At 57.3% G+C, this 25,602-nt stretch overlaps 2 protein-coding genes across 8 annotated transcripts in view; both read left to right on the top strand.

Annotated features, from left to right (window-relative positions):
* PTPRA (protein tyrosine phosphatase receptor type A) overlaps positions 1-16,551 on the top strand; it is a 131,518-nt gene extending 114,967 nt beyond the window's left edge. For all 7 annotated transcript variants that reach the window (XM_087737034.1, XM_087737029.1, XM_087737030.1 and 4 more), the window contains 16 exons: positions 941-1,077; positions 2,981-3,071; positions 3,559-3,635; positions 4,804-4,840; positions 6,686-6,783; positions 6,929-7,048; positions 8,007-8,173; positions 9,176-9,311; positions 10,081-10,230; positions 10,356-10,449; positions 11,861-11,937; positions 13,511-13,645; positions 14,300-14,425; positions 14,922-15,073; positions 15,394-15,529; positions 16,208-16,551. In XM_087737034.1, coding sequence (XP_087593160.1) covers positions 941-1,077; positions 2,981-3,071; positions 3,559-3,635; positions 4,804-4,840; positions 6,686-6,783; positions 6,929-7,048; positions 8,007-8,173; positions 9,176-9,311; positions 10,081-10,230; positions 10,356-10,449; positions 11,861-11,937; positions 13,511-13,645; positions 14,300-14,425; positions 14,922-15,073; positions 15,394-15,529; positions 16,208-16,282 — 1,808 coding nt within the window. In that variant the 3' untranslated portion in view covers positions 16,283-16,551. The remainder of the gene's footprint in view (positions 1-940; positions 1,078-2,980; positions 3,072-3,558; positions 3,636-4,803; positions 4,841-6,685; positions 6,784-6,928; positions 7,049-8,006; positions 8,174-9,175; positions 9,312-10,080; positions 10,231-10,355; positions 10,450-11,860; positions 11,938-13,510; positions 13,646-14,299; positions 14,426-14,921; positions 15,074-15,393; positions 15,530-16,207) is intronic.
* A 6,356-nt stretch (positions 16,552-22,907) lies between these two features.
* MRPS26 (mitochondrial ribosomal protein S26) lies at positions 22,908-25,518 on the top strand. Its single transcript, XM_087738081.1, has 4 exons — positions 22,908-23,231; positions 23,891-24,028; positions 24,787-24,910; positions 25,303-25,518. Exons 1-4 carry the CDS (start codon positions 22,948-22,950, stop codon positions 25,432-25,434), a joined length of 678 nt encoding a protein of 225 aa, XP_087594207.1. The 5' UTR covers positions 22,908-22,947; the 3' UTR covers positions 25,435-25,518.
* Positions 25,519-25,602: the final 84 nt, after the last annotated feature.

The following is a 25,602-nucleotide window of genomic DNA, read 5'->3' as shown; positions in this document are numbered from 1 at the left end:
ATATCCAACCCAAACCTGCCCTGGCGCAGCTTGAGGCCGTTCCCTCTCGTCCCATCGCTTGTTCCTGGGGAGAAGAGACCGACCCCCCCGGCTCCAGCCTCCTTTCAGGCAGTTGCCGAGAGCGATGAGGGCTCCCCTCAGCCTCCTCTTCTCCAAGCTGAGCCCCCCCAGCTCCCCCAGCCGCTCCTCCCCAGCCTTGTGCTCCAGCCCCTGCCCCAGCCTCGCTGCCCTGCTCTGGCCACGCTCCAGCCCCTCCATGGCCGCCTTGGGCTGAGGGGCCCAGCGCTGAGCACAGGACTCGAGGGGCGGCCTCACCAGTGCCCAGCACAGGGGGACGATCCCTGCCCTGGTCCTGCTGGCCACACTGTTCCTGATACAAGCCAGGATGCCATTGGCCCTCTTGGCCACCTGGGCACACTGCTGGCTCATGTTCATCTGGCTGTCAACCAACACCCCCAGGCCCTTTCCCGCCAGACAGCTCTCCAGCCATTCCTCCCCCAGCCTGTAGCGTTGCCTGGGATTGTTAGACTTGATCCTCTTTGCCCTATCCTGCCTCTACAACAGCGTAAGGCTCCACCACAGGGTGCTGGAAGAGTTTCGTGTTATTGTAGCATTCCCAAATTTTTGTGCACCATCCCTAGGAAGAACAAAAGGCCAGGAAGTGTTCAAGGCCAGGTTGGATGGTGCTTTGAGCAACCTGGTCTAGTGCAAGGTGTCCCTGTCCGTGAAACAGGGGTTGGAACCAGATGATCTTTTAAGGTCTCTTCCAACCCAAACCATTCTATGATTCTATGAAAATATGGGACAGTGAGGATGCGAGTTGACCCTAAAAGCGGACAGCCCAGTGTGTGCGAGTTCCCTGTACCCTCCTGGGCATGGATGAGTGCTGGGCACGGGGAGCAGCTGGGTGGGCACCTCTGACGCATGGGTGTCATTGCAGAGCCGCAGAGCATGCCGCTGCTCGCCCGCTCCCCCAGCACCAACCGTAAATACCCGCCTCTGCCTGTCGATAAGCTGGAAGAGGAGATCAACCGCCGGATGGCAGATGACAACAAGCTGTTTCGGGAGGAGTTCAACGTGAGTGCCTTTGCTTCTTGCCCTTAAATCCCACAGGCTGCTCTCGGCATTGGGCTTATGATGCACAGTGGCGAAAAGTCTGGTCTCACTTCGTAGAGCAGGGACAAAATGGCTGGTACATCAGAGAGGAGCTCAGTGTGCAGTGGTACCCAGCGTGGGGACAGCGCATCAACCCGGGGGGTGCGTTGATAAAACAGAGGTGCTGGCTCTGGATGCCGTGCTTCAGAAGAGCTTATCTGAGTTTCATGGAAGGAATGATGGTCTGCCTGGTCCTCAGGGGTTTCTCAAAGGGCTGCAAGGTGGGAGGACTGATTCTGATCCTAAATCTGCTGTGCCGGTGGGCAAGCCACTACCCCACCCATTCACTACAGAAAGCAGAGGTTTTCTAGCAAGCGGCGCTGCGGGGTTACGTTTTTCTGGGTTCGGGAAGTGTCCTGGATGTCTTGGGGTCTTCCAAAGCTTCCCTGCCTGCTGCTTGCCTCCCAGGCCCTGCCTCCCTCCTCCCGATCCTTGTGGCTTAAATCCACAAACAGCCAAAACAAGAGCTCTGACAGAGAAACAGAAACGACCCCATCTATTTCAATGAGCTGTTAACCCTGAAACAGAATGATGGCAGTTTATAGGACAACAGTTGGCCTTCAACAGGGAGTAATAATTCAGGTATTGTGGCTATCCCACGATACTGGAGCATCTCTTCTGAGATGGCTACAACCTCTTCCTGACGTTGCCGAGCTCTGCAACTTCTTGTGACAATGAACCTCTTTCACCTTGGCAATACAAAAATAGGCAGAGCAAATACAAAAATGAGGTAGGGGACAAAGTTAAATAACTGGCTGGAGTATCACCGCATGTAACCTAGGAGATGCTGAACTACCTGGACTCTCCATCAGCCTAATTACAGAAAGAAAATCCACTGTTGATCTGGTTGTCTGCGCTGCAAAGGTGTCATCTGCAAATACATTAAACCTTAGGTCCAAGGTGTGATACAGCAATATGAGGATGATGAGAAGATTAAAAAAAAAAAAGCCACTCGACTTTCTCCAGCTGTTGCACAACTTGATACCCTTCCTGGCCACGCTCCGATGAAACTAAATAGGTGCAATGAATGCCCGGGGAGGTGGGGTTCAGGTTATAAATACTCAATTGCCTTGAAGACTTCTGTTGCCGAAGCACGTCTGTCCTGTCAGCTGGAAGGGATGGTGAATCCCTCTGGTACCTTCTCATCCTCTTTGCTATTCAAAGAGGACGTGGAATAATGGTGCTGGGGAAGCACCTCCTCTGCTCGAGCATGAAACCCAGCTGCTGTGACCAGCACAGCATCGCCTGTGACCCCAGCAGCCCCCAACCCGCAGGTCCCCAGTGCCACTGGGTGGACAATAACTCCCTGCGTGGGTGCTGCTTCCCATCGCTGGGTGTGCTCGGGCGATGGGGGCTTGTCGCAGGGGGTTTAATCGGGTTAGCATCACTGCTAACAGAGGAAATGTCAGCAGGAGCCTTCCTGGGCAGAAATGAGCTCCTTGATCGCTGGGCTGGTGGGTTTGGTGTCGGAGGCTTTGCTGCCACCTCGTGTTCATGGGTGCTGAGACTCCAGATACCACGTTTTGGAAGGGATTTGCTCTCTTTGGTCCAGCCCAGGCTATTTAAATGGTCACCTTGAGCTCGGTGGGGACAAGGAGCTGGTGCTGGAGTGGAGGGGGGGGGGGGGGGGGACGGGACGGGACACGTCCGAAGGGGCAGGTGGACAAGGAATTGCTGCTCACCTACCTGCTGGAGGCCAGCAAAGGGCAACCACCCTCTGATGGGATGCTCGGATGCAGCGTGTGCCGATGTGCCAGTTGCATTGTGGTTACTGCTGTGCCGTGAGTAAGGACATCATGGAAAACCCCCTTTTCCGCCATTGCAGGCTCTCCCAGCATGTCCCATACAGGCCACGTGTGAAGCTGCTTCCAAGGAGGAGAACAAGGAGAAGAACAGATATGTGAACATTTTGCCCTGTAGGTATCGGAGCACGCTGGGCGGTGGTGGGGCACAGCCAGTGCTGCTGTCAGGGCTCCCTGTTCCTGTTTTTGAGATGGGCAAGGACATGGTTGAGCTCATTTTACCTCCCAGATGGGTGGCTGCATCTCCTTTAGCTTTAGATACCTACTAGGAGGAGCTCCCTGGAGCCGTCAGCGGCCGGGAGGCCATGGAAAATTAAATTGGTGGGAAATGCCAAAATGGCCGGCTCTTGCTGGGCAGTGTGGGGTGGCTGGCTGCCTTGGGGGCTTCCTCAAATGTGCGTGCTCTGTAGAAAAAAAACTTCCTTGGGCGAGGTCTATCACCTCTCTGGGCTTAAGTAAGAAGAATCTGGGGGCATAAAGGTGTTTGTGTGGGGGAGGCAGTGAGCCTGGGCTCTGCTCCAACACTGGGCTGTCTCGCTACACCAGATATCAGCTACGTGGAGGGAGGTGTTTTTAATGCAAAGTTTTAATTTTCCTCCAGATGATCATTCCAGGGTTCACCTGACTCCTGTCGAGGGAGTTCCTGACTCCGACTACATCAACGCCTCCTTCATTAATGTGAGTTTTGTGATTTGAAGGGGAAATCTCCACCGGCTGCGCCCCGGCTGGCGGTGCCTGATCCCACCAGGAGCGTGGGGCCTTTTTGGGGTGTGACTTGTGCCTGGGAGAGGATGCTTAAGAGACTACCTCCTACGTTAACACCTTCCTAGCTCCTCCAGAGCAAAAAATTACACTGGTTTTTGATCTCATAAGCTTTGTGTGGCTGTGGTAGAGCTCCCTGTGCTTCGCTCCGTGCCTTGAGCCCAGACGAAAGTGGCTGGAGTAAGAGGCTGAGAGCTGGAACTCTGATTCTAGCTGTAGCTCTGCCCTTGCTCAGCTGCTTTGCCATCGTCCCATCTCTTCCCACCTCTTTTCCGCATTTCTAAAATAGCGAGAAGTACTTGCACTCCTTGGGGTGCTGCGAAGCTGAGCTGGCCGGTTTGGAAGGGCTTTGGGAACCATTCCTGCAGGATTTGGGGATTTCTGATTAATGGCTGATGAGTGGTGTGGCTGGTTAATCATCGGTACTTTCCAGCTTGCAGGCCTGGACGTGGGAAAGGGATGAAAAAGAAATCAAGGAACTCAGCTAAAATAGAAGCAACATTGCCCTGCTCTGTTCCTAGGAGGAGATGGGTCCTGTATGATTATCACCATATAGCTCAAATAAATTGGAAGGGTAATATGAAGAAGTAGACTTTGAGAGAGTCGGAGGCACATGAAGAAAAGCAAGACCCGAAAGCTTTTTACTTTCTTCAGCAATAAATAAATATCCATTAGGAAATACACAAAATCAATTCCCATGAGTTCAACAGCCCAATCTCCTGAAGATTAATCCTGATTTTCACGTGATGCTCTGGATGCAGGGTGTGATCCCAGCGGAAGGGCTGTCGGGTACCGCTTCATTAGTGCTCTGTGCCAACAAGTGGGGTCGTTCCCGCATTACGTGAGCGTGGGGAGTGTCGCTCTGGGGCAAGGGCCCTTTGCACAGGGATTTTCCATTATTTCTGCCCCACTGTTGGAGCTGTTTCCCCCCTCAGGGGCTGCAGCCCCTTCTCTGCACAGGGGGGAGAGAGCAACAGAGCAGGAGATGGCTCTGTTTATTAATGATGTAGCAGCGCTTCATGACTCTTGTGTTAGAAAAAGACAGGTCTTTCATTTGTCTTCCTTTTTCTCCTTTTCTCTATAGGGGTACCAAGAGAAAAACAAGTTCATTGCTGCACAAGGTAAATGCTCAGTTATTCCTGTAGCTCTGTCTGGTGGCAGTCAGGCTGGGGTCCTTCTGCTCTGCGAAGCTGTGCCAGTCTAACCACAGCACAGCGCCTTGCAGAGCTCCCCTGGTCAAAAGGAGGCTTGGCTGTTTGTTCCCAAAATGGTTTTCCCGGTCAAAGACCAGTGCTGGATGCGTTGGGGGAGGAGGAGAAGCCCTACCTGTGCAATACCAGATTGCTGGAGGGTGTCAGAGCATTTCTGCCCTGAGCCTTGTCCTTCCACCCTGGCCCACAGCTGCAGGTGGTCGTGATCTCTGGAAATATCACCAGTGAGATGCTTAATTAAATTCCACAGATCTGTTACTACGGAGACCACCACACTGACCTTTTTTTCATTTCTGCTCCTTTTTAAAAACCTCAGCAGACAATAACGTAGGCTTGTGCCCTTGGAGAGAAATGTCACTGTGGTCTTCAGAAGGGAGGCAGGACTATCAGCTATTGAGAGCAACAAGCATCACGAGTCTTCCCAAGCTCAGCTGCCCCCAGCCAGAGCATCACCAGCTTGCGTGCACCATCCGTAGCCCTCCGGCTCTCTTGCTTTACTTGTACCAGTCCAAACACGGCCCTTAAACCAAGATCATAAAATCATAGAATCATTAATGTTGGAAAAGACCCTTAAGATCATCGAGTCCAACCGTTAACCTAGCACTGCCAAGGCCACCACTAAACCATGTCCCTAAGCACCACATCTCCCCGGCTTTTAAATCCCCCCCAGGGATGGGGACTCAGCCCCTGCCCTGGGCAGCCTGGGCCAGGGCCTGACAGCCCTTTGGGGAAGAAGTTTTTCCTAATATCCAACCCAAACCTGCCCTGGCGCAGCTTGAGGCCGTTCCCTCTCGTCCCATCGCTTGTTCCTGGGGAGAAGAGACCGACCCCCCCCGGCTCCAGCCTCCTTTCAGGCAGTTGCAGAGCGATGAGGGCTCCCCTCAGCCTCCTCTTCTCCAGGCTGAGCCCCCCCAGCTCCCCCAGCCGCTCGTCCCCAGCCTTGTGCTCCAGCCCCTGCCCCAGCCTCGCTGCCCTGCTCTGGCCACGCTCCAGCCCCTCCATGGCCGCCTTGGGCTGAGGGGCCCAGCGCTGAGCACAGGACTCGAGGGGCGGCCTCACCAGTGCCCAGCACAGGGGGACGATCACTGCCCTGGTCTTGCTGGCCACACTCGCAGGGGGGTTCATGTCAGCAAAAGAGGGTTACCTGCCCATGGGTTGCATTTCCACTCTTGACTTGCAAGTGGGTTAGGACATGACCTGCCAGTTTGCCTGGCTCTCGCTGGAGAAGGAAAGCTGGATCAGGTCCATCAGCGATACCAGGCTGGGGTAAAGCTTTGGCTCTGCTATTCTCCTGGCTCGCCCTTAGCCTCAGGCTTGGCAGGGGAGGTCGAGGCTGAGTCAGCTCCTTGTCTGGCAGGCAACAGGTAACTATTCTTGTGTTATATTGAAACGGCATCCCGTGGTTAACGTACAAGGCTCGGGGACAGGACTTCTGCAAGCCACTTGTGACAGCCACAGTTTCCCTGGGTGACCTTGGGCAAGTCCTTTCCATGCTCCATTTGTCCAATTTCCCCTTCTTGGGCTAAAATGGAATTCCTCATCATAAAATGTATCCAAAAAGCCAAGCTCCTGTGTGATAGGATTGTTCCTTGGGTTAGCCGACATTCCCAGACACCAAAACACCTCCTGTGCTGACACCTATTGGCAAAAAATGTATTGCATCATCCACGACAAGTGACTTCACACGCTGGGTTTCAGTTTCGGTGCTTGAGGGGCTGATCCCAAAGACCACATTTCTTTTTACCTTCCCCTTAGGACCAAAGGAAGAAACCGTGAACGATTTTTGGAGGATGATTTGGGAGCAAAACACAGCGACGATTGTCATGGTGACCAACCTGAAAGAGAGGAAAGAGGTAGGTGCCAGAAGGCTTTGTGGGCTGGTATCTAACCCAGCTTTGTCCAAATCCGGCACATCTCGTGCCCATGGGCATGTCTTGGAGGCGGTCCCAGGCTTGTGAGGGACCAGAGCTCACCTGCGCCCATTTTCTCTCCCTGCAGTGTAAGTGTGCTCAGTACTGGCCGGATCAGGGCTGCTGGACGTACGGGAACATCCGAGTGTCCGTGGAGGATGTGACTGTCCTGGTGGATTACACCGTGCGGAAGTTCTGCATCCAGCAGGTGCCAGGGCTCGCATCTCCCGTCCCATCCCATCCCATCCTGTCGCATCCCATCCCATCCCATCCCTCCCTCTCCGCGCTGGACATCCAGCAGGCACTGGTGTGCTCCTGGACTCCTCCGTGGTGCCGTGAGAGCAGAGCTGGGATGAACTGACGCCAGCATCCATTTTTAAACAGAGCTACTAAGAATTTACTCACCTTAAACACCAGGGAGCCCATTCCCAGTGGGTACCAGCATGGCTGTACTGTGAGCAGGGAAGCTGATGGATGCCAGGGCTGAAATTCAGTCCGCTTGCTGTTACCAGTGTCTGTTCCTGATCTCACCCACAGATACTTAATGCCTGCAAATAACCAGATTTATCCCATGAGCCGAGACAAAATCCAGCGCCGTATGCATTGGTTTTGATTGCTTTCCCATCTGTCACTACGTTTTCTCATCCTCCAAGGAGGCTCTGGATGCTTTAGTGGCCCTGTTTGTTTTCCTGCTGCTCTCGGAGGCAGGCAAGGAAGAACTGGTGATTGAAAACCTGTCTGGACCCTGAGTGGGGTTCTCCTGAGCCTCACCCTTCAACAGCCTGGACGTGGGTGGTTTCCTCCTCTGCCTTTAATTGAGGATGCTGTGGGCAGAGCTGTGGGAAAGGATGGAGCAGTGGCTTGTTTGAGCTCTTTGAGAATGAAATACATCAGCTTCTGCCAGGTTGGAGCCACAGCCGAGGCCGGGCTGGCATCTCTCACCCCTAGGATGTGGGATGTGACGCTGGGCAATTAAAATGTCCCGCTTTTAAAGACTAATTTGGCCCCGGAGCCAGAGTCCGTGCCCTTTCGGCTTGTGGATGCTAGTTCTTCTTAAGCCCTCCAGCTCAGTCTTGGGGCTGTAGCTCCCTCTCTGCCCTTGCTTTTGGGGAAAGAAGGGAAATCTGAGTATTTGTCATTAACCTGAGTACACATTTCCCCTTCAGGTCGGCGATGTCACGAACAAGAAGCCTCAGCGCCTGGTGACTCAGTTCCACTTCACCAGCTGGCCCGACTTTGGGGTGCCCTTCACCCCCATCGGGATGCTGAAGTTCTTGAAGAAGGTGAAGACGTGTAATCCCCAATACGCAGGAGCAATAGTAGTGCACTGCAGGTACATCCTGGTCACGGCTGACCTCTGCCTCTCCTGGGTCACTTAGAAAGCGTCTCCTATTTAATACTAAAAGGGGTTTTTTTTGGTCAAGCCTTTTTTATTATTTTTATTTAACTTTCCCATGTTAAATGGGAATGTTCCGCATGGGAACGTTCAAAAAAATGCATGTGAATTGAAGGAACTTGGAATCAGCGATGTGATGGTGTTATAACTCGTGTTGAGTGGTTGTTTGGGTTAGCTGGATGCCGAGCGAGCCAAGCTGAACACCACTGCGGGGCTTTGGTGGCATCTCCCTTGGCGCTCCGCTGCCCTGGACACGAGAGGGCAACGCCCCTTGCTGCAGGAAGGCAGTACTCAGCTGACAGAGTGTCTGGGAGCGGGGACCACGGTGTTTGACCTCACGTGGAGTGGTTTCAGGCACAGCAGCAAGCCTGGGGAAGCTGCGGGAGGCTGTCTGCGTTTCAGTCAGGGAAAGCCCCATGGTTAAAGGCAGAGATGATGGTCATATTTACAACCTCCCAAGTCCATCTTTCCAGCTTCCTTCTCAGGAGGCAGCTGACAAAAGAGCTTTGTCTTTCCATAGCATCTGCCGACCTCATCTTTCTTCTTCTCCTTAATGCTTGAGTTACCAGCACAGTTTTTTCTGTGCTTCCCCGTGGGCTCACCTTCACATGATGGAGGGTGACTGGAAGGAGCAGCAGGCAGCTGGTAGGAACAGGCAGCCATGAGACTCTGGAAGCCGTAGCTGGCTCGGGTTTTGCTTTGGCTCACCCTGCTCTGTGCCTTCATGCACTCCGGTCGCAGCAGTTGCTGGAGATGCTGTGCGCATCTCTGCAAAACCCAGGCGACACTAAACACCAGGCTGAGGACATCTCTCATCTCCAAAACAGATTTTGCTATTTACTCACTGCTGGGAAGCGTCTGGCTCACTCCCAGCCGCTCTACAAGGGATCCGAATGCCAGGACTGCTGCACTGACTGCTTGTCCCTTCTGCTCTTTCAGCGCCGGGGTAGGACGCACGGGCACTTTTATCGTCATCGATGCCATGCTGGACATGATGCACGCGGAGAGGAAGGTGGACGTTTACGGCTTCGTGAGCCGGATCCGGGCTCAGCGCTGCCAGATGGTACAGACAGATGTAAGTGTGCCGCTGCGGTCTCGTCTGGGCTTTGCTTGCTGGAGTTAGGTTTCGGTACCCTGCAGCAAAGCGTACACGCAAGTTGAGCATCATCCCTCATTTTGGAAGGATGCTGCATCAAGTGAGCCTTTCGCTGGGTCCTGTTCGTTTCAGTCCCCTTCATAGAATCGTAGAATCGTTTAGGTTGGAAAAGAACTGTAAGATTGTCAAGTCCAACCATTAACCCAGCACTGCCAAGGCCACCACTTAACCCTGTCCCTAAGCACCACGTCTACCCATCTTTTAAGTACCTCCAGGGATGGGGACTCCACCCCTGCCCTGGGCAGCCTGGGCCAGGGCCTGACAGCCCTTTGGGGGAAGAAGTTTTTCCCAATATCCAACCCAAACCTGCCCTGGCGCAGCTTGAGGCCGTTCCCTCTCGTCCCATCGCTTGTTCCTGGGGAGAAGAGACCGACCCCCCCGGCTCCAGCCTCCTTTCAGGCAGTTGCAGAGAGCGATGAGGGCTCCCCTCAGCCTCCTCTTCTCCAGACTTGGAGAAAGTTTTGTGTCATGTCAGCTTTGTGTGGTGTAGCAAATAAGGTCCCAGTCCCCATACAGCAGCAGAAAGGTTGTTACCCACTTTTCTGGGGTCTCGGAGGGGTGCCACGTGGCCAGCGAGCATGGGTGGGCAGTGGGGCGGTGGGTTTGCAGCCAACATGTGTGCGGGCACCAGGATGCGCTCGCTGAGCATGGAGCGGAGGCTGATAGCTTCTGCCTGCAACCCTTGCAGATGCAGTATGTGTTTATATACCAAGCGCTTCTGGAGCACTATCTCTACGGTGACACAGAGCTGGAGGTGACCTCATTAGAGATCCACCTCCAGAAGATCTACAACAAAGTGCCAGGGACCAGCAGCAACGGGCTGGAAGAGGAGTTCAAGGTGAGCATGGTTCTTGGCCTGGTGGGTCTGCTTGGATGGGGCTGGGCTGCAGAGACCACCGTATGCGCTTGCCTGGCACAGAGTGGATCTGAAAGCTGCCTCTGCTTTCGTTCCTTCCTCTGCAGAAGCTCACTTCAATCAAAATTCAGAATGACAAGATGAGAACGGGCAACTTGCCAGCAAACATGAAGAAGAACAGAGTGCTTCAGATAATTCCATGTAAGACTTGTTCGTCTGCCTGGGGAAAGCACGGCCGGTGGGTGAGGGGAGCATTTGGGTGGTTGTGGGGACAGGAGTCAGGCTGGAGAAATGGGCCAACAGGGACCTCATGAAGTTCAACAAGGACAAGTGCAAAGTCCTGCCCCTGGGGAGGAACAACCCCAGGCACCACCAGCATGTGCTGGGGGCCACCCAGCTGGGAAGCAGCTTGGCAGGAGAGGACCTGGGGGTCCTGGGGGACATCAAATTGAACATGAACGAGCAACGTGCCCTTGCCGCAAAGAAGGCCAACCGTATTTGCTTACCATGCAATGGCTGCATAAGACAGAGCATTGCCAGCAGGTCGAGGGAGGTGATCCTTCCCATCTACTCAGCACTGGCAAGGCTACACCTGGAGTACTGGGTCCAGTTCTTGGCTCCCCAGTACAAGACAGACATGGAGATACAGGCCAGTGTCCAACAAAGGGCCTGGAGCACCTCTGCTGCGAGGAAAGGCTGAGAGAGCTGGGGCTGTTCAGCCTGGAGAAGGCTCAGGGGGTCTCATCGATGTCTACAAATACCTGAGGGGAGGGTGCAAAGAGGACGGAGCCGGGCTCTCTCCAGTGGTGCCCAGTGACAGGACGAGGGGCAGTGGGCACAAACGGAGGCACAGGAGGGTCCCTCTGAACTTCAGGAAACATTTTTGCCTGCGAGGGTGGCCGAGCACTGGCACAGGCTGCCCAGGGAGGTTGTGGAGTCTCCATCCTTGGAGATCTTCAAAATCTGTCTGGACGCGCCCCTGGGCAGCCGGCTCTGGGTGGCCCTGGTTGAGCAGGGGCGTTGGACCAGATGTCTTCCAGAGGTCCCTTCCCACCTCAACCACTCTGGGATTCTGTGAGTGCTCAGGAGCTGTCGAGACAGAGGCGTTTGTGCCCGCAGTAGTGGAGTCACAGACTGGCTGAGGTTGAAGGGACCTCTGGAGGCCATCTAGTCCAACCCCCGGCTCAAGCAGGGATAGCTTGAAGGGACGGAGCAGAGTCAAAGCCAGGTGTTTTTTCGTGGCCAAATATAACGCGGCCCCCAGGGCTTTCTTGCTTTTGTTCTGCCCTGTCCCTGCCATGACTTTCTCCTCAGCAGGTTTATGCTGCCAAGGCTTTCTGCCTCGAGGGAGAAGGGAGTCCCTGTGTTGAGCGGGTCCTGCTCCTGGAGTCCTCAGCGTCCCCTTCTTCTTCCCCAAACCAGGGCACGGCAGAAGGCAGAACTGAGTCTCCTTGTCCCAAATGGGTGCTGTAAACACAGGGCTCCCTTTCCCGTATCTCTGTCCTCTCACCTAGGGCTTGGTGACTTCCCAGCTAAAGGCCATGCATGGGTACCAAGGAGTCATGCGCTGAAGGTGTTCCCCAAAACTCAGATCCTTTCGCTTCTGTTTCAGACGAGTTCAACCGAGTAATCATTCCAGTGAAGAGAGGTGAAGAGAACACAGACTACGTAAACGCTTCCTTCATTGACGTGAGTCTTCTTTAATCTTCTTTCCATTTTCTCCCAATGGAAACTCTTTACCTCACGCGGCTTCCTATGGAAAGGATTTGTCCCAAAACACTTCTTCTCTGGGTTTTGTGAGGCTCTTTCCACTTGACTTTGCTTTGTGTCACCGGACGGTGCTAAATTCTTTCTCCAAGAAGCCCTTCTGTGTATACAGTTTCCTTGTGACCCATGGATGGTGGGAGAGGAGAGCTGGAGCTTGAGCAGGGCCTCTAAATCCTGGTCTTACTTCTGCAACCCTGGGCTCTGATGATGGCTTTGGAGAAGCGAATGCACGTAGCTGCGGAAATGATTGCTATACGGCTCTGTTCATTTGGTCAGAAAACATCCTCTAGATTAGGTAATGGAGCAATACACGGATCCCAGAACCCTTGAGAAAAACCAGGTCAATCCCATTATACCTGTCTGGGTGACGGGAGGAAGCGAGGCAGAGAGGTTAAGTGCTTTCCTCACTCCGAGGAGGAGGTGAGTGATTGCACATCCTTTTCTCATGAGTAATCTTGTTGACTTCAGGGGGACATCTCAGATGGGTATTTATCTTCGTGCAGTGATGCCAGCGCTGGCTAAGTGACAGAGCCCTGCTCTTTTCCAGCCCAGTTTCTATTTTCATCTCCTAAAGGCAGGGTTTCTTCCCCCTCCCCCCCAAAGGACAATTACTGCCATGTAATAACCAGTAAAACCAGCATATTCCCAGTCATCCCAAATTAATTGCTCCCTGAAATCCCCTTTGCTGGGTCCCCGCGGGTTGCTCTGGCTGCGTGAGTATCCGACGCAGCGCAGCCGGGAGCAGCCACCTTATTCTGCATCCAGATCAGAAAGCTTAAATGTCACGTAAGCGATTTTTGTTGAGGATTCAATTTCCTGCCTCTGCTGAACTTTGCTTAAATGACAAGCTCCAAATGACGAAGCATCTTTAGTCACAGCCTGGAGCAAGGGCACAGGGGAACATCAGAGGGGTTTTGGAAACAGAAGCACTTTGTGGTTGTGGAAGAGCCAGAGTCACCCAGACTTACTGCTGGTTTTCATAGATCATAGAACGGTTTGGGTTGGAAGGAACCTTAAAGATCATCTAGTTCCATCTAGTTTTGCTTACTTCTTCCAAAAATCCCCGGTAAAAATCATCCCTGAAGTACTTGGAGCTCAGACAAGGCTCTACTACAATGCTCAGACTTTGCAATGTCTCATAGGAGTGCTGGAAACCCAAATCTTTCTCCACCAAATGGATAAGGCCGTGCATGTGGAGGGGATATGATCCTCCTCCATCCACATTTCTTTAAAAACAAAGGCCTTACCGTGGTAAAGCACTGGCTGATGGCACCTCAGCTGCCGAATGGCGGTGTGGCAGCGCCTGTGCGTGGGGACGTAGCCCACCATGAGAGCAGGTTTCTCTGCCCAGGCTGTGGTCATTCACACGGACAGTCATGAAGCTCCCAAAAATTCACTGAGCTTGGTGACCCGACCGTCTCCGAGAGCGTTCCTCGCTCTGCTCCTGGCATCCAGGCGCTGCCGATTCACCGCTAACCCTGTTTTCAAATTGCAGGGTTATCGTCAGAAGGACTCCTATATCGCCAGCCAAGGACCGCTGCAGCACACGATAGAGGACTTCTGGAGGATGATCTGGGAGTGGAAATCCTGCTCCATAGTGATGCTAACGGAGCTGGAGGAGAGAGGCCAGGTAAGTGCCCAGGGATAGCTGCATTGGAGCACCAGCAAAACAGATCAGTGCGACCGCTTAAAATCTCCCGATGGCCGCTGCACTGCCATCACTCCTTCTCTAGCAAAGCCAAGAAGGAGACCTATTTCAGCCTCTGCTTCTAATGCAAAGAATCCAGATGTTGGTAGAGCCAGGGTGGGGAGATGTTCAATAAACCAACTCCGGACCCTCAGTTCTCAAAGCACCTCTGGATGTAGTGGGCATCTTGTCTCCCAAGCGAGCCCATGAGATAGTGACAGGATGAGGGGTAACAGTTTTAAACTGAAAGAAGGTAGATTTAGGTTAGATATTAGGAAGAAATTGTTTACTGTGAGGGTGGTGAGGCATGGGACCAGGTTGCCCAGAGACGTTGTGGATGCCCCATCCCTGGAAACATTCAAGGTCAGGTTGGATGGGGCTCTGAGCAACCTGATGAAGTGGAAGGTGTCCATGCCCATGGCAGGGGGGTTGGACGAGATGATCTTTAAGGTCCCATCTGACCCAAACCATTCTATGATTCTCTGAGATCCCATGTGGCTTTGGGCAGCTGCCAGCTGCAGGAGAAGACTCCTTCCATTCAAGCCCAGGGGAAAAGTACGGGGTCTTCACCCTCTCTCCTCTGTAATGCTTTCTCAGGAGAAGTGTGCCCAGTACTGGCCGTCTGACGGCTCAGTGTCCTATGGAGACATCACTGTGGAGCTGAAAAAAGAGGAGGAGTGCGAGAGCTATACGGTGCGGGACCTGCTGGTGACGAACACCAGGGTAAGAGTCTGGCCTCCTCCCTGCAGGCAGCTCTGGGTGCTTTTGGGCTTGGCTGTCGTCAACCCCCGTTAGTGTTTGTGGTGCTTTGCGGTTCCTCTTGCAAGTGCTGAACCTTCCCTCTGGCATCTTTAGCTCCGTCATCTCCCTTTCATCCCAAAGTACTGTCCATTCCCTGCAATCCCACCTTCTTCCCTGCTCTAACTTCCCAGTCCCGGGAGTTCCTGTCCTGCTGATCGCTTCTCATCCAGCCCCTCTGCCCTGCTGCCACCACGCAGCCCTCGTCTTCCTTCTGCCTCGTCCCTGTGCCCCCCACCCGGCCTCCCTCCTGCTCCCCATTCCCAACGTCCTGCCCTGCTCCGTGCCACGGGAATGCCTCCCCCCCACAAGCAGATGGCTTTCCTGAGCAGGTGGTTTTCCCAAAGCCTTGAGCATTGGATTTCTTGGTACGGGTCTCCCACCAACTTACTGACCTCAAGCTGTGCTCTTCGTCCACCAGGAAAACAAGAGCCGACAGATTCGGCAGTTTCATTTCCACGGCTGGCCAGAAGTTGGGATCCCCGGGGATGGGAAGGGAATGATCAACATCATCGCAGCTGTGCAGAAGCAGCAGCAGCAGTCTGGCAACCACCCGATCACTGTGCACTGCAGGTAAAGCCCAGGTGGAGCAGGGGTTGGCCACCCATCCAAGGGGACCTGCTCTGCAAGAAGCTTTGGAGATGGTCAAAGGTCCCTCAGAAGACTTGGGCTGAGCAGTAGCAGCCCGGGCAGACGTGGTACGGGGTTTTCCTGCTTGGCTAAGCAAAGAGGCTTCGGTCTTGTAGAGGGTGTCCTAGCTAAACTAGGAGAGGCTGGGGCAGGACCGTCAGCTCCTCCACTTCTCCGGTGGTTCCCCTCTGGATTGTCCCCCAAGCAAAGCCAACACGGTCAGGGCGGGCGGTTTCCTTTACCTTCTGGTTTCTCTTTGCCAGTGCCGGAGCAGGAAGAACAGGCACCTTCTGTGCGCTGAGCACTGTCCTGGAAAGGGTGAAGGCAGAAGGGATTCTCGACGTCTTTCAGACGGTGAAGAGTTTAAGACTACAGAGGCCACATATGGTGCAGACACTGGTAAGCGCAGCTGAGCACACCCCGCGCTCCTCCTGCCACCCCAAACCTCAGCGGGAACGGGCTGGGGACTCAACGCTGAGCAAAAACTTCCTCGGTTGAAGGTTTTCCCTCTCCACGGAAGAGTAAGGGATGGAGGTGGTTCAGGAGGTGTCTCCCTCCTGTTAGGATGCCTGGAAGAGGGGAGCTTGGCTGGCTGAAGGCATCAAGCCCCCTTTGAGGACTGACACAAGCTGTAGGAGCCTCCTCGGAGACATCCTCAACCACAGCCCACGTGTTTATGGGCTCCAGGAGCCTGGAAACCCGTCCTGGAGCGGCTGTGGCACGGGCTTGGGCAGGCAGCCTGGCAGGGAGGGGAGGAGCAGGCAGGGCTAGATGAGGTCTTGCAAGAGGGGTCTGCAGGGATGCTCAGGGATTGAAAAAAGGCTGTTTGGGTTCAAAACAGGACCTGAGAGAGGAAAGGGAAAGCAGAGTTTCTTTTGCTGGTGGCACCCCAGCAAGGAGGGCGGGCAGCGGACCCCAAAACCTGCTCACGGGTGGGAATCTGGTTCCTGCCCTCGCTCTGGGCTTTGGCCACCTGACCACGCTTGGTCCCAGCTAGCCGCAGACCACGAAGCATCAAATTATACCTCAGGGGTGAATTTTCTTGGCCTGACGCTGTGCTCTCCCTGAATCCCGCAGGAACAGTACGAATTCTGCTACAAGGTGGTGCAGGAATATATCGACGCCTTCTCAGACTACGCCAACTTCAAGTGAAGAAAGGAAAAAAAAAAAAAAATCCACGCCCCGAAACAAATGACAGAAGAGTTGCCTTCTTTAATATTTTGTAATATTCTGTTTGTTAATACACCCCTCCCAAAAAATATGTGTATATATCTTAACTGTTTTAGAGGTTGGTACCATAAGCTTCATATTAGCTGGAGATTTTATATGTAGCAAAGTGTTAGTGCGGATACTGTTGGCTCCTTTTTTTCCAATGTTTTATTGGGGAATTAAATAGCGTGATGTTTGGATTAATATTGTCATACCATCTCTCTTCTGGAGAGTTGATACAGGCTGTTATTTTGTTTGTAAATCTTTTTTTTTTTTTTTTCTTGAGGGAGTAAAGCCTTTTTAAAAAAAAAAAAAAAAGAAGAAAAAGATATCCTGGATCTCATCTGAAAAGAAAAAAAAAAAAAAACCACAACCCCACAAGCACAAGCTTTTCCGAACCTGCAGGGAAATGGTTTCACATTTTTCCGCCGGTCAGCTCTTTAAGAAAAAAAGGAGAAAAAACCAAAAAAGCTTATTCTGTGTGTGTGTGTATATATAAATATCCTAATTTTTGTATAAAAAGCAAAAAAAAAGTTTCCTCCTTCAGGGTCAGGCCACCATGTGCTGCTGGTTTGGAACCTGCAGTGAGCATAGCAGCGACCGCTGGGATTTCAACCCAAAAAAACAAACAAACAAACAAACAAAACCAGAAAAACAAAAGGATTTTTGCTCCCTGAAGGAAAGGTCGGTGTGTTTGGTGCTGGATTTTAGACCTGGTGCCGGATTTTAGACCCGGTGCCGGATTTTAGACCTGCCGCAGGTCAGGTCGTCATCATCATCATCATCATTATGACCACCACGAGGGATGCTTGGGGTGGCCCTGCCGCCCGGGGGAGCGAGGGATGCTGCTGCGGGGGTTTGGGGCTCCGGCTGAGGAGAAGGTGGCTCCGCGTGGTCCGAGCTCCATGTTCCCACCCGTGGTGTCCCTTCCCAAGTGCCACCCGGACCCTACCCTCCTCTAACAGCAGCAAAAGAAATTTGGGAGCCGTCTCAAAGGCGTGGGGCTCGCTGGGGCTGTGTCCATTTGCCCCCTGCACCCGCTGCCTCCTCGTGCCTGGCATCCTCATTCCCCAGCTCTAAGATGAAGCTGCAAGGGCGACCTCCAGCCAGCCCACCAGCAGCAGGGCTTGGGAGCCACCCGGGAGGTCTTGGCTTCCCATAGCCCCGGCCCAGAGGACAGCCCGGCTGGGGAAGTTCTGCTCTTTCAGAGGATGGGTTCATCTTCTTTTATTTTCCTTATCACTCTCTGCAACGGCCTGAAAGGAGGCTGGAGCCGGGGGGGTCAGTCTCTTCTCCCCAGGAACAAGCGATGGGACGAGAGGGAACGGCCTCAAGCTGCGCCAGGGCAGGTTTGGGTTGGGTATTGGGAAAAACTTCTTCCCTGAAAGGGCTGTCAGGCCCTGGCCCAGGCTGCCCAGGGCAGGGGCTGAGTCCCCATCCCTGGAGGGATTTAAAAGCCAGGGAGATGTGGTGCTTAGGGACATGGTTTAGTGGTGGCCTTGGCAGTGCTGGGTGAACGGTTGGACTTGAGGATCTTAAGGGTCTTTTCCAACCTTAACGATTCTGTGGTTCTCTGTACCCTCAGTGCTCCTTCAAAGTGTGAATGAAAGCTAGGGAGAAGAGCCCTGCATCCCAGAGGAGACAACCAGGCTTTCTCAAGCCGTAGCAGCGGGGAGAAAGGACCTCCGGCCTACACCACACACACAGACGTTGGCCAACACACAACCTGCTTGCAGGTCTTTGCTCCCATCCTTGGACCAGGAGACCTCCATCCCTAGATGCTGGAGGAGAATTCAGATTTCTCCTAGCATCTCCAGAGCTGCTAAGATCTGTCCATGGGCACGTTCAAAATCCAGCTGGCTGCTCCGAGCAGCCTGATCTGACTTTGGCGTTGGTCCTGCTCCATGCGGGAGGTTGGACTGGAGACCTCGGAGGTCCCTGCCAACAACACCACCGTGTTTCTGCTTCTCGGGAAGGATGTGTGGGGTCCTAAACCCGGGAAGCGTAGGAGCAGAGCTTGAAGGACGTGCCCATCCTTTCTCCTGCCAGAAATTAAACGTAATCAAGGTGACGTCTTGCTCTTGGCTGGATGAGGCTCCACCAAAACAGCTGCAAATCACAGAATCACGGCATGGTTTGGGTTGGAAGGGACCCTAAAGATCATCCAGTCCAAACCATCTAGTGGACATCTCCAATCAGATCAGGTTGCTCAGAGCCCCATCCAACCTGACCTTGAAGGTTTCCAGGGATGGGGCATCTCCCACCTCTCTGGGCAACCTGGGCCAGGGTTTCACCACCCTCAGCGTCAAAAATCTCCTCCTGATGTCCAGCCTCAGCTTATCCTCTCGCAGTTTAAAATCTCCGGGAGGTCCCCGGGAGGTCGCTGCTGAAGCATTCACCGGTTTTTAAAGCTGAGGGAGACCCTTCTCCAGCCGGGGCAGGCTCTTGCTGCCCTCCAGACAACTTTAGGGATTTCTCCTCTTTTTTTTTTTTGTTTCAATGGAGGCTCTGTCATGGAGATGAACTTGGGTTACGAGCGCAGGAGGCAAAAAACAAATGCTGGTTTGTATCGTTCCCCTCCCAGAAGAAGAAAACCAGAAGGAAACCCTAAGGCTGGTGATGGGCTGGGGCACGCGAAGAGTCCTCGGGGGCCAGAAATGTCCTGAGGATGAAGAAAAGCCCTGAGGACCTGGGGCTGCAGCACTTCTGTATTAAAAAAATAAGGTTAATATGGTTGAATTTAATATTTTTTTGTTGTTATAAAGAGGGGTCTGATGAAATGCCCTCCCTGTTCCTCCTGCGGTCGGGGGGGCCGCGCCCCGGTTAACTGGGGGAGCTCCGTCCCCCGCGGCGGGCACTGGGAGCGCTGGGTTCGGAGGGGCTGGGCGGCCCGGGGGTGACGGGGAGCACGGGGGGGTGGCAGGGCTCGGGGACGGTGACACCCCCACCCGGCCCAGGCAGGGCTCGGGGGACGGGGGGGTGACACCTAGGAAATCGTGGGGAAAGCCACCCCGCCAGTCGGGGGATCCGCGTTTTCCAGCTGAGCTTTTCCAATCCAGGCGGGATTTCCCGGGGGGGAGGTGGCTCAGCAGGGGCACACAGGCAAGGGGAACCCCCCAGCAGCCCAAAACACCCCCAAAAATGACCTCGCTGCTGCCGTCATCCCCACTCCATCACCCCCTCACGGACCCCAACATCATCCCTTCCTTAATAAACTCTAACTCCTGGATTTGGGGGGATTTCTGGGAGTCACGCTGGGAAATGAATGTGCTGACCCCAAAAAACCCGGGACCCTCCCGGGACGCTCTCCCGGGGCCACGGACCCCCAGGCGCCTCGGGGATACCAATGAGGCTTTTTCCCCCTTTTTTCCTTCCTTCCCGGGATCGACAGAGGAATTTGGGGGTCTGGAGAGCTGCCCCGACCTTTCGCCGCGGCATCTGCCGTGGTCCCAGTGCCGCGAGCAGCTACTGGAGATAACCCGGGGTCGGATCCTGCCGAAATCCCTTTCCCAGCCTCCGTCGCATCCCCAGAGCTGGGAGCGGAGCCAGAGCAGGGTCAGCAGGGCAGACCCCCCCCCCAAAAAAAGGGGGTGTCGGGGTGCCATCCTGCCGCGCCAAGGGGATTTGAGGGGAAGGAGGCGACAGGCGCTGGCACGGGGAGGCCGACGCCATCGGCGAGGCCGCGGTCTCCCGTGGGAGCGACGGCGGGGCCGACGTCACCGTCGCCCAGCTCTACAAATAGCGGTGCCCAGCGCAGCCCGGCCACCGCTCCAGCCGCCACCGCTGCCGCCGTCACCCGCCGGCCAGGTGAGGTACGCGGGGACCCGGGGCGGGTGGGCCTGCTCTACCAGCCAGACCCTGAGGGCACCCCGGGGCCTGGCCGTGCCGGACCCAAACCCCAGCAGCGCCCATGGGTGCTCAGCCCCTCCCCATCTCTACCCCCAAGCCCACCCCAAATTGCACCCATGGGTGCTCATCCCCTCTGGCATCTCCATCCCAAACCTGCCCCAAAGAACACCCATGGGTGCTCATCCCCTCCGGCATCTCCATCCCGAAAAAGAGCACCCATGGGTGCTCAGCCCCTCCAGCATCACCAACCCTGAACCCATGGGTACTCAGCCCCTCCACATCTCCATCCCCAACCCGCCCCAGCAGCACCCATGGGTGCTCACCCCTCCAGCATCTCCACCCCAAACCCACCCCAAATTGCACCCATGGGTGCTCATCCCCTCTGACATCTCCATCTCTAACCTGCTCCAGGCAGCACCCATGGGTGCTCAGCCCCTCCAGCTTCTCCATCCCGAAAAAGAGCACCCATGGGTGCTCATCCCCTCCAGCATCTCCACCCCCAACCCATGGATGCTCAGCCCCTCCAGTATCTCCATCCCCAGCCTGTCCCGAAGAGCACCCATGGGTGCTCAGCCCCTCCAGCATCTCCAACCCCAAACCCATGGGCGCTCACCCCTCCAGATCTCCACCCCAAACCCACCCCAAAGAACACCCATGGGTGCTCATCCCCTCCGGCATCTCCAACCCTGAACCCATGGGTGCTCAGCCCCTCCACATCTCCATCCCCAACCCACCCCAGCAGCACCCATGGGTGCTCGCCCCTCCGGCATCTCCACCCCAAACCCACCCCAGACGGGACTCTGGGGTGCCCATCCTCGCTGGCCCCAACCCTCCCCAGCAGCACCCACGGGTGCCCACCCCCCCGGCACCCCCAGCCCCCCCGGCTGCCCCCCGGGGCGGGTGCCGCTGGGACAGGGCCCCCTCTCCCCGCAGCCATGGCCCCCCGCGGGTCCCCGCTGCTGCTGGCCCTGCTGCTGCTGCTGCTGGCCTGCGCCGTGCCCCGCTGCCCGGGCCAGCACTGGTCCCACGGCTGGTACCCGGGGGGCAAGCGGGACCTGGGCCCCCCCCCGGCCCTGCAGGTAGGGACCCCCGGACTATAATCCCCCCGGTTATCCCCCGGGATTATCCCCCGGGATTATCCCCCCCTCGGATTCATCCCCCCCCGTGCCACCCCCCGATCATCCCCCCGGATTACCTTCCCCCCGTGGATTACCCCCCACCCGCGATCATCTCCCCACGGAGTTGCCCCCCCCTCAGATTCAGCCCCCTCGGGATTACCCCCCGTGTTACCCCCCCCCAGATTTTCTCCCCCCTCAGATTATCCCCCCACCCGCGAATATCTCCCCCCCCCAAATTACCATCCTCGGGTTTATCCCCCCAGATCATCCCCCTGGATTATCTCCCCCGGGATTACCCCCCGTGGATTATCCCCCCACCCGTGATTATCTCCCCCCGAGTTCCCCCGCTGGCTTTACCCCCCTCCGAGATCCCCCCCCCTCGTGTTACCCCCCGGATTATTCCCCCCGAGATTATCCCCCCCGTGTTTTAACCCCCCGATTACCCCCCGTGTCCCCCCCACGGGGTTACCCCCTCCCCAGTGCCGTGTCCCCCCCCACGGGGTTACCCCCCCCCTCCCCAGTGCCGTGTCCCCCCCACGGGGTTACCCCCCCCCCCCAGTGCCGTGTACCCCCCACGGGGTTACCCCCCCCCACGGCAGCCGCCCCCCCCGCAGGTCCCGGCCCGGCTCTGCCGCTGCCGCCCCCACCCGTGTCCCCCCCCGCGGGAGGAGCCGCTGCGCCGCGGGTGAGCGGCACGGCCCCACGCGGGACCCCCCGCCACCCACCGGCAATAAAGGGGCTCGGGGGGACCCTGTCCTGCTGCGGCGGCGGCGGGGGGCGTCCCGCGGGGGCGTCCCGCGGGGGTGGGTGTGTCCTGGGGGGACGTGTCCCGTGGGGGGTGCGAGTGTCGGGGGGGGGCGTCCCGTGGGTGTGTCCCGCGTGGTGGGTGTGTCCTGGGGGGCGTGTCCCGGGGGGTGCGAGTGTCCGGGGGGTGTGGGCGTCCCGCGTGGGTGGGTGTGTCCGGCGTGGATGGGTGTGTCGGGGGGGGGGGGCGTGTCCCGTGGGGGGTGCGAGTGTCCGGGGGGGGCGTCCCGTGGGTGTGTCCTGCGTGGGTGGGTGTGTCCCGCGTGGTGGGTGTGTCCGGGAGGGCGTGTCCCGTGGGGGGTGCGCGTCCCGCGTGGGTGGGTGTGTCCGGCGTGGATGGGTGTGTCCAGGGGGGGCGTGTCCCGTGGGGGGTGCGAGTGTCCGGGGGGGGCGTCCCGTGGGTGTGTCCTGCGTGGGTGGGTGTGTCCCACGTGGTGGGTGTGTCCAGGGGGGCGTGTCCCGGGGGGTGCGCGTCCCGCGTGGGTGGGTGTGTCCGGGGGGGAGTGTCCCGTGGGGGATGCGAGTGTCCGGGGGTGGGGGGATGCCCCGTGGGGGTGTCTCGGGGCGGGGGGGGTTTGTGCCACGGGGGACCGCCTCTCACGGGGGGGCGCTGTCCCGGGAGGCGAAGGGGGGGTGTCTGCGGGGGGCCCGTGTGTGCGGGGCCGGGGCCGTGTCCCGCGGGGGCGGGGGTTGTGCCACGGGGGGCCGCGCTTCCCGGGGGCGCTGCCCGTTCCGGCCCGCACTACGTTTCCCGTCAGCCCCCGCTCCCCTCCCGTGCTGCCCCGCGGGCGGCGCGGTTCGCGCGCGTCACGTCCGGTCCCGCGGGCCGCCCCCGCCATGTTGCCGGCGCTGAGGCGCTGCCGCCCGGGCCCGGCCCTGGGGGTCGCCTTCGGCCCCGCCGCCCGACCGGGACCCGGCCCCGGCCTCCTGGGCCCCGCACTCGGCCTCGGCCCGGCCTGGGGGCCGCGGCTGGTCCCGGCGCGGGGCCGCAAGACGCGGCACGACCCCCCCGCCAAGTCCAAGGCGTCGCGGCTGAAGGTGCCGCCGCCCGTCGACCCCGAGGAGCTGCTGGTGGTCACCGAGCGGTACCGGCAGCACCGCCTGGTCCTCGGCGCCCTCCGGTACCCGCCGGGCCTGCGGCTGCTGCGGGGCAGGGGAGGGTTGGGGGCTGGCTGTGGGGCTGGGTATGGGGCAGGGGGCTGGGTATGGGGCTGGTTATGGGGCTGTGGGGCTGTCGTGGGGCAGAGGAGGGTTGGGGGATGGCTGCGGGGCTGGGTATGGGGCTGCTGTGGGGCAGGGGGCTGGTTGTGGGGCTGCTGTGGGGTAGAGGGGGGTTTGGGGGAGGGCTGTGACTCTGGGTATGGGGTTGCTGTGGGGCTTGTTATGGGGCTGTGGGGCTGCTGTGGGGCAGGGGAGGGTTGGGGGGCTGGCTGTGGATTTGTGGGGCTCCTGTGGGGCAGGGGGCTGGGTATAGGGCTGTGGCATTGCTGTGGGGCAGGGGAGGGTTGGAGGCTGGCCGTGACTCTGGGTATGGGGCTGCTGTGGGGCAGGGGCCTTGTTATGGGGCTGTGGGGCAGGGGAGGGTTGGGGTCTGGCTGTGGATCTGTGGGGCTGCTGTGAGGGAGAGGGCTGGCTGCGGGGCGCGTTGTGGGGCTGGGACTGCTGTGGGGCAGGGGAGGGGCGGTGGGGCTGGCTCTGCTATGGGGCAGGTTTGGGAGACCCCCCCCAGGGTGCCCAGCCCCGGGCAGGAGCTCAGCAGCCTCCCCTCCCCTCCCGGCAGGGCCGAGTTCCGGGCCGAGGTGCTGCGGAAGAAGCGGGAGGCAGAGCTGTCCCGGGAGGACTCGGCGGAGCTGACGGAGGAGCACCGGCGCCTGATGGCCTGGAATGAGGCGGAGAACGCCCGGCAGCGGGCACGCAGGTCAGCCCGGCCCCGCACGAAGCCTTTGCGTCTTTGGCTTTTGCTTGAGCGGAACTAAATTCAACACCCGGGGCGGTTTGAGTCAGGCTCAACTTTTACAAAGGCACTTGACCTAAATTTTGGCCTTTTTTAAATAAATCTGCATACGCGGTGGTCGTGTTTCCAGCGCCTCTTGCTGCTGAGGGGTGAGTTACCGAGCCCGGGACGACCCCTCGCGCTCCTGCAGCAGCGGGTGCCATCGGGAGGATGAGTCTCTCCGCGTTCCCTCCCGTGCTGCTCCCAGGGAGCCTCTGGTCCGGCACGGGAAGCGTCGATGCTTCCGAGAAAATCGGCATCTGCTGAATCTCGAAAGCAGGAGACGGTTAAAAGGAAGAGACGGTTAAAAGGAAGAGCCTGTCTGTCCGTCCCCGCTGTCTGTCCCTTGGTCCGTCACAAAGCACTCTAGCTTCCCCGACCAGGTCCTGCCGGAAGAATCGCATGCTCCGACTGGGAGCTCCCAAATGGAGCCGGTCTCAAGGCCGCGCCACGCGTGCCGGTCCGCTTGGAAGCTTTTGCGTTAACGATTTTGCATGAATTTTTCTCTCCCGGGGAATTCTCTGTGCCCCACGCTGGGGACAGCGCGGGCTCCCTTCCCTGGTGCGGCCGCTCTGCTCCTTCCCCTGTGTTCCGGCGGCTTTGCATCCCGAGGGATTAGCATGTCCCACTGAAGCAAACCCTTGCTGCTTTGGTTTGCTTTTCTTTCCCTTTCCCTATGGCAGAGAGGAAAGAATTAGGAAAGAAGAGGCAGAACAGAAGAGGCAGAAGCTGGAGGCTGCGGAGAGCAAGGCCAGGATAATGGAGGCTTTCCTGAAGGAGAAGGAGAAGGAGGTTCTCCAGCTGCAGGTGAGAGCAGCTGGGGAGAAGGCTGCCAGCGGGCCCCGGGAGGGATTTGATGGCAGCCCGTGGGAGCCCTGTGGAAGCCGTAGGCTTGTTTTCCAGGGATTTTTCTGTTGGTAGCTGGGAACACAGCTGTCAGCGCCTTCCGGGAGCGTTGACAGCGTGTGGATGGGATGGAGGCTGAGCGAGAGCTCTGAAAACAGGGGGTGGAATAATCCTGAGCGGGAGAGGAAAGGTTTCCTCCTTCGGGGCTCGGCTCCTGCCGAGATCCTGGCGATGCCGGTGGCACCTCGGGGTCCCTGGGCATCCGTGAGCTCTGCAGGCGGCAGCAGCTCGCGCGCTCGCAGCGACTCGTCCGCTAAGGCGCGTTACAAGCCGGGTCCTTGTCCTTCCGTCAGGAGGAAGCCAAAACCTTCATCACCCCCCAGAACCTGGAGGCGCGTATCGAGGAGTGCCTGGACAACCCGCGCAACTACAACTTCGCCATCGACAAGGACGGGCGGATCGTCAAACGGACGGTGTTGTCTTAGCTTGGGACAGGGGGTTTCTCCGTTTACGAGCCGGTTTCTTCCTTTTAAATGTATAAATCAACCGCAGAAGTGCTGGAGAAAGCCTGGGGGTCTGGCCGTGCTGCTTCCGAGGGCTTAACACCCGCGGGGAGGAAGGGCGAGGGAGAAATGGGGGCTTGCAGCAGGCAG

Source organism: Nipponia nippon, unplaced genomic scaffold, assembly GCF_047370975.1.
Source record: "Nipponia nippon isolate SJK-2023a ecotype South Korea unplaced genomic scaffold, ASM4737097v1 scaffold_6, whole genome shotgun sequence".
Taxonomy (NCBI): domain Eukaryota; kingdom Metazoa; phylum Chordata; class Aves; order Pelecaniformes; family Threskiornithidae; genus Nipponia; species Nipponia nippon.
Note: the sequence above shows the minus strand (reverse complement) of the source record. Positions and strands in the feature narration are given on the sequence as shown.